Source organism: Bombus pyrosoma, linkage group LG6 (genome assembly GCF_014825855.1).
Source record: "Bombus pyrosoma isolate SC7728 linkage group LG6, ASM1482585v1, whole genome shotgun sequence".
Classification (NCBI taxonomy): Eukaryota; Metazoa; Arthropoda; class Insecta; order Hymenoptera; family Apidae; genus Bombus; species Bombus pyrosoma.
Genome location: NC_057775.1, coordinates 549,967 through 557,464, shown reverse-complemented (window position 1 = coordinate 557,464; position 7,498 = coordinate 549,967). Strand labels below are relative to the sequence as shown.

Here is a 7,498-nt window from a genome sequence, read left to right as displayed (position 1 = left end):
ATTGCTATTAGCTTGACCATTTGTTTAAAGAAAATTATTGAGTATATTTAAATTGGAAAAGATGAAATCCGAAACAATTGCCATTAGAAATAAATATTAATCGTAATTGTGATAATGGATAATTTTATGGATAACAAAGGTAATAAAAACGCTTTGAAAGCACTGAACTATTTTTAATAAGTAAATCTATTTATAGACAAGAGGAAGAGAGGTAATAATAAACGTGAATTATGTTTATTTTATTCTAAAATTATATCGTTTGAAAAATTATTGTTTACAAAGCAAAATATTCGGACATTGATAATAATCGGTCAACGAGATATTGGCTCTTTCAATGCTGTTTCACAATTGATGGAATTGCAGGAATTATGGATCGTCGAATGTGGTATCAAGGTAATAACGTAAATCGAATGTAATCAATAAAATATTAGAAATTAAAGTTTGTTCTATTTAGGACGTACCACGGTTCAAAGAAAATTGTTTATTAAAGAAGCTTTATCTGTATTCCAACGAAATACGTTGCATACCAAATTTAGAAGCTTGTTCTCATTTAAACATTTTGTACCTATCAGGAAACAATATACACAAACTTGAGGTATAACTTCCTTTATTGTTTTTCAAATAAAGACATTTATTTTTTAAATTATGTATTTGTTAAAAAATTATTTTACAATACACGTTGCATTCATGTAGAATTTGGATACATTAACATGGTTACAAGAACTTAATTTAGCTAACAATAAATTGGAAAGAATAAATAAAATGTCTTGGAGAAAGTCTGAACTATGTAATTTAAATCTAGCAGGAAATCCTTTATGCTTTATAAGGGTATGTAAAATATTTGAATAAACTATATTTGTATGATAATATCCTTTTTCAATTACAAGGACATAAGATATCTATCACAATTGAGAAAATTAAATTCATTAGTATTTGCGGATTCATTATATGGAGATTGCCCTTTGGTAACCTTTTGCAACTATCGTATATATGCTATTCATTATCTTCCACATATTAAAAAATTAGATCATTACAAAATATGTGAAAAAGAAAGATGTTGGATTAATTATTTTTTCAAGTATTTACATTATTTTCTATCAGCATGACAACATCAGAAATATTTTTGAACGGGATTGAAAAAATTACGTTTCATTTCTAGAAAGCAAATGACATATTATAATGTATTATTTCATAAACAATTAAACATACATTTGCGTTTATTGAAAGATAAATATAGGGAATACAAAAAGGAAATACTTTATTTTAAAAACCAACTATATGCAATTGAAATTGAAAAGGTATTTAATACTCTAGTATAATTAACTTTTATATATAGAATAATAATAATATTATTATTATTAATTATTTTCTATTTGTTATGTAGAATAATCAAAACAATTTTAAGATTGAAGCTTACAATGAAGCACAAAATATAATGCTACAAATGAAATTAAATAAAAAGCAACTTAAAGAAATTGAAGAAAAACTAATCTTGCAATCTAAAGTACAATACCTATTTTAAAATTCTTTCTTTTTTTCATTATTTAAAGTAAATTACTTGTTGTAATTAAGTGGTAATGTTATTTATATGATAGATTTTGCAACAGCAATTCCTAATTAATATGAATTATTGTGGAAATATAAATTTTGTTGAATACAATATTGATTCAGAAAACACAGTTATTCAGTTATGTAAACAATTCCTGCAAGCATCATTGTGTTCAGTTATGAAAGAGTATGTCAAGTATGCTCCCAACTGTACTAGTAGAAATACTCATACAATAAAGCTTTTATAATAACTCTTTTATTACAGGGGCATAGGTATAATAGATTTAAGATTACATAAAGTAACAAAAGTAAGCAATAAAGAAATTGATCTATTAAATACTTGCAAAAATAAAAATTCACAATTGGATGAATGCAGCAGCATGATTTTAAAAATTTTAGCTTCGCCTGGAGTAACAGATATCCAAAAATGGCCCTTTAACTATTTTCAAACTGATTTACTGATTAAAGTATTTATATATTTTTTGTCTTAAAAAATAAGATCTTATTCCACTAAAAAATAAATTGGGAAATAATAAATATTTTAATTAATAGGAAGAAATAATAGTAACTAATTGCTTGGCAGCAGCAGACTGTGACTGGTTAAATAAAGTTTTTTCAATAAAGAAAAATATGAATATCCTAAACTTTTGTAATATTTGCGAAAAACAACGTGTTTGTGTACTTATACAAACGCCAATTTTCAACTCTATTGAAAAGTAATAACAACAATGCCAATTTTAATGTATTTCATATAAAAAGCATAATATTTTTGTATAGAATAGATAATGTTCATGATTGCTTACATACAAAACATACAGATCATGAGAAAAGTTCAAATGAGATTTGTCAATTATTTAAGTTGACCAAGATGAACATAAAAAATCCTATGTTTGTAATAGAGTATGAATATATATTACATGAATCAAAAAAGGTAATCATTTTTATTATTTTAATTTAACCTTAATGAAATTTATATGGCATATATAGAACATTTACAAGGAAAAATTTACAAACTGTTTCACAGGAAGAAGAATATGAAAATTGCAGAATTGCATGCACCATAGATGATACAATGTTTATATGTTTATCCAATTCCAATATTAGACGATGTATTAGTAATTATGAAAAAGTAGAAATATATAATCTTGTAAAAATATCTGTTTCTAGACAAAATATAAATTCAGTTGACATAGATTTAGACTTGCCTAACTTAAGAGAATTTGATATTTCTTATAACCAATTGGATGAGTTTCCAAATTCAAAATTTATAAAAAATGTGGAAATATTAAATATAAGCTTTAATAACATAAAATTATTACATGTTGAGGAAACCTTACTTTCACTAAAAGAACTGGATATATCATGGAACTTATTAATGTATTGTCTTCAATGTATTAGTATTTTTATAACTTATATACCTAACATGTGTAAGCTGAAGATACATGAAAATCATTTCAATGATATTACTGATCCTCAATTAGTAGAATACTTATTACATATATATTTATCAAAATTACAATTTGTTAATAATTGTAATTGTAAAAATCTTAATTTATCCCAAAATTATTTTCCATGTGCTTTTAATATGTGTAAACTAAATAATAAATGGTATAAAAAATTAGTTTATTTGAAATATAATACATTGAAAAATATGGAAGAGATAAAATTACTGGAGAAGAAAAATATAGAAAAAGCAAGATACATTCATATATCACAAAATCTTATTGCAGCATCAAACATCTTGAAAAGATTAAAGAATGTACAAGAGCTTTGTGCTACTTGTTGTTTGTTGCCCATATTTTCTTTTGCAAAACCTTTAAAGTATCTGATTAAATTGAATCTTGGAAGTAACTTTATTTCAATTTTGGACGATTTCACTCAAGAAAATTTTCCAATGTTAAAATACCTAGATTTGACTAATAATCTAATAACAAATTTGAAATCAATGGGATCATTCCATACATTACAAGAATTTTACTGTGGAAATAATGAAATAAGAAACATAGCACAAATAGACAATGTTAAAACTTGGCAAACATTACATGTTATAGATTTTTGTAATAATCCAATAAGTACAGATACATTATATAAAAAATTTATTATATTTCACTTGAGTAACATTGAAGTAAGTAAAACCTTTAGTTTTTTTGGATACATAAATACTTAAATATCATGCATATACTTATGCTTTCTATAATTTTGCTAATAGTATATTTCTGGAGAATATATAAGAAACTCTGATATTTCTGAAGCAAGATGTATATTTGGCAATAAATTTGATAAATATGTATTAAATAAAATATATGAAACAGATTACCTAACAAATATAACACAACTGAGTCTAATTGACTGTTCTTTGTCAAAAGTATGTTATATATAGGAGCATAAAAAAATTATATCTATATCTACAACATATTGAATTTTTATTAGGTGGATCTTTCTGCAGAAATTCTACCACAGTTACAAAGTTTGGATCTAAGTAAAAATCAAATAACTTATTTATGTGGTCTCCATTCCTTTAAGTATTTGCATACATTATGTTTAAGTTACAATTGCCTGGAAGCATTTAATGGAAATGATGGTGACAAAAATAATTGTGTATTTCCAAAACTATACACTTTATTTTTAGACCATAATTGCATTAAAACAGTAATAAATATTAGTAAGGAACAATTACCCGTGATTAAACATCTATTTTTAAATAATAATTACCTCCAAGGTACCAATGGTAATATTTTATATCATTAAACTAATTAATATATACCTTGTATTTTAATAACATTACTTATTGTAAATTTATATTAAATATTCAGAAATAACTTATTGTTCTACTTTGGAATCTCTAACTTTGGATTATAATGCAATTGAATTATTAAATGTAGAAGATTTTATCGAAAATGATAATCTAGAGTTTCTATCTGTTGAGAATAATAAAATAAAATCCTTGAAATTTACAAAATCATTAAAAAAATTAAAAAAACTTTATGTTGCTCATAATTGTTTAACAGTAAGTATAAATGAATCATTATAAATGTTGAACTTAATAATGAAAAATATATTTCAGGATGAAGTTGAAATGCAATATTTATTATTACTGAAAAATCTAGAAGAAATAACATTTGAAGGGAATCCCTTATATAATGAAATAAATAAAAATAAAATAATTGCTCAAGACTTCGGAATTCAAGATGCAAAAATTGAGGAAATTTAATTTAAGAACATTGAAGTTTAGAAAGTTTGTCATTTATATTTTCCATTCATTAAAAATATCAGTATTTCATACAATAAAGATGACTTCAGTCATTCAGAATAATTTTTCATAACCCTAAAGTACGCAAATATAACGTTTATATACATATGTATAATAATATTTTTTAAATAAATTTAATTATTATAATATACATATGTATAATAAAATATAATAAAATAATTACATATTCTGACAACCAATAGTATTTATACTTACTAATTTCATGAATACAGTTTTACAAACGAACATAAATTTGTTTGCATTGTAATATACTTTTTACGTTTATGTTTATATTGCAATCGTAAATGTACATTGTAGTATACATAGTTTGTGAAAAAAATCAGCTGGAATGTAAATTGCAAGATAGCAAGTGTTTGTATCATGACTATAGAATCTAACCTTAGTTACGAATCATTCAAAACAAAAACAAATGGAGCTAGAGACAGTACTCCGAAAATGTGCAACAGTGAATAAATGTAAGTATCAATCGAAACTGATGTTTAATACATTTCTTGCAATATATTCATTGCTACTGTTATACATAAAATATGCGAAATATTTTTGTAGTAGAAATAAAATCGGAAGAAAATGAACAAAAGGAAGATGAATACTTTCAAAAGATATACGAACAATGGAAGGGCGCCAAAGCTAAAGACAAAGATTTAACTTATAAAGTGATTCCCAAATTCTATTTTAAGGTAATTTATATGAATAATTTATAAGAATAAAAAATATAAGATACAAAAAAATTTCTTTTATACGTTTTATTGTATGTTTTAGCTACCTAAAGAAGACGAAATTTTGCCACAAAAATTGCGGGAAGAAACGCGAGCATTATTTTTGCAAAGACGTTCCAGACAATTGCTAGATAACAACGAGCTTAAAGCATTGTGGGTGTTATTAGATAAACATCATAGCCCACCTTTATCAGGAGAAGAGCAATTAATTAATTATGAAGATTTTAAGAAAGTTGGTAAATTAGCTGGGACAAAATGTAGTCCATATTTTACTGCAGTTGTATTTGCAAAATTACAACAAGGTGATCCTCATGGTAGGATTAGTATAATGGCATTGTTTAACTATGTTATGAGGAAGGTTTGGTTACATCAAACAAGAATTGGTCTTTCTTTGTATGATGTTACTGGCCAAGGGTATCTTAGAGAATCAGTAAGTCTCATTAGTGTACTTATTTCAATTAAATCAATATAAACTGCAATTGTAATTAACATTTAAACCCAATTTATATTATTTATTTTTTATAGGATTTAGAGAACTATATTTTAGAATTAATTCCAACATTACCTCAGCTTGAAGGACTTGAAAAATCATTTCATTCATTTTATGTTTGTACAGCAGTGAGGAAATTTTTATTTTTTCTCGATCCTCTCAGAACTGGTAGAGTCAGAATACAGGATATTCTAGCATGTAGTTTTCTCGATGATCTTTTAGAATTAAGAGATGAAGATTTACCTAAAGACTTGCAAGAAGCAAATTGGTTTTCAGCTCCATCAGCTCTTAAAGTTTATGGACAATATTTAAATCTTGATAGAGATCATAATGGGATGCTCAACAAAGAAGAACTTGCGGGGTAATTTAAATTTAAAAGTGATAATAAGAAGTTATGTTTTATGATATAATATATATTCATAATAACTTCACAAAATTCTTTTCCACAGGTATGGTACAGGAACATTAACTGGAGTATTTTTGGAAAGAGTATTTCAAGAATGCTTAACATATGAAGGAGAAATGGATTACAAAACATACCTAGACTTTGTTTTAGCATTAGAAAATCGGCACGAGCCTCAAAGCTTACATTATCTGTTTAGAATTCTTGATATTAATAATCGTGGTTATTTGGATACTTTCTGCCTTAATTATTTTTTCCGCGTTTGTATATTTATACTTCACATAGAATTTTGTGTTTTCTAATACACATTTTTAACAATTAAATATGTTTTCTAGGCCATACAAGAACAAATGACAATGCATGGTCAAGAACCAGTAAGTTTTGAGGATGTTAAAGATGAAATATTCGATATGGTAAAACCAGCAGATCCATGTAAAATTACATTACAGGATTTATTGTCCTGGTAAGTAACTGCTCAGCCAGTTTATGATCAGGGCTTTAAGGCAAAACAAAATATTTATAATCTATTCTATAATTCATACTTTTTAGTGGACAGGGCGATACAATGGTCAGTATTTTGATAGAATTCCATGGTTTTTGGGCATATGAAAATCGTGAAGCCATGGCAGCTGATACCGGAGATGAATCATCTCATGTTTAAAAGATAAAGCTTCATAAAATAGAACACATTCCTATCTTCACAGATTAAATATATCTACAATCATGAATAATATTTCAGAGAAGAAGAAAATAATTATTTTCCTAACTCTATATTACAATATAAACTTTAAAAATATATATAAAAGCATTTAAATACATTAAACGGAGTATTATCTGTAACAATTTTAATAAAAATATTTTGTTACAAAGTGCTATTTGCTTTATTCATTTAGTATTAATTTCTAATATTCAACAAAGGTGAATTTTATATTATAAGATTATTTTTTAAATTTAAAAAGATGTTTGTGACGACAAACGTTCTTTTATTCCATCGACCAATGGAAACGTTTCATTTCAAATTGCCCTATGCTAACGTACGTTACTCTTCTTTAGGCGCAAGTAATGACGTT

At 25.3% G+C, this 7,498-nt stretch overlaps 3 protein-coding genes across 3 annotated transcripts; all 3 read left to right on the top strand.

Moving 5' to 3' along the window:
• Positions 1–1,007: 1,007 nt before the first annotated feature.
• LOC122568685 lies at positions 1,008–2,279 on the top strand. The gene is made up of 3 exons (XM_043728709.1): positions 1,008–1,735; positions 1,814–2,015; positions 2,101–2,279. Exons 1-3 carry the CDS (start codon positions 1,623–1,625, stop codon positions 2,266–2,268), a joined length of 483 nt encoding a protein of 160 aa, XP_043584644.1. The 5' UTR covers positions 1,008–1,622; the 3' UTR covers positions 2,269–2,279.
• A 79-nt stretch (positions 2,280–2,358) lies between these two features.
• On the top strand, positions 2,359–3,928 carry LOC122568684 (leucine-rich repeat-containing protein 9-like). Its single transcript, XM_043728708.1, has 3 exons — positions 2,359–2,479; positions 2,573–3,673; positions 3,758–3,928. The coding sequence occupies exons 1-3, from the start codon at positions 2,417–2,419 to the stop codon at positions 3,926–3,928; spliced, it is 1,335 nt and encodes a 444-aa protein (XP_043584643.1). The 5' UTR covers positions 2,359–2,416.
• A 1,204-nt stretch (positions 3,929–5,132) lies between these two features.
• Positions 5,133–7,250, top strand: LOC122568683 (serine/threonine-protein phosphatase 2A regulatory subunit B'' subunit gamma-like). The gene is made up of 7 exons (XM_043728707.1): positions 5,133–5,274; positions 5,366–5,496; positions 5,579–5,965; positions 6,061–6,386; positions 6,475–6,688; positions 6,764–6,891; positions 6,978–7,250. Exons 1-7 carry the CDS (start codon positions 5,229–5,231, stop codon positions 7,087–7,089), a joined length of 1,344 nt encoding a protein of 447 aa, XP_043584642.1. The 5' UTR covers positions 5,133–5,228; the 3' UTR covers positions 7,090–7,250.
• Positions 7,251–7,498: the final 248 nt, after the last annotated feature.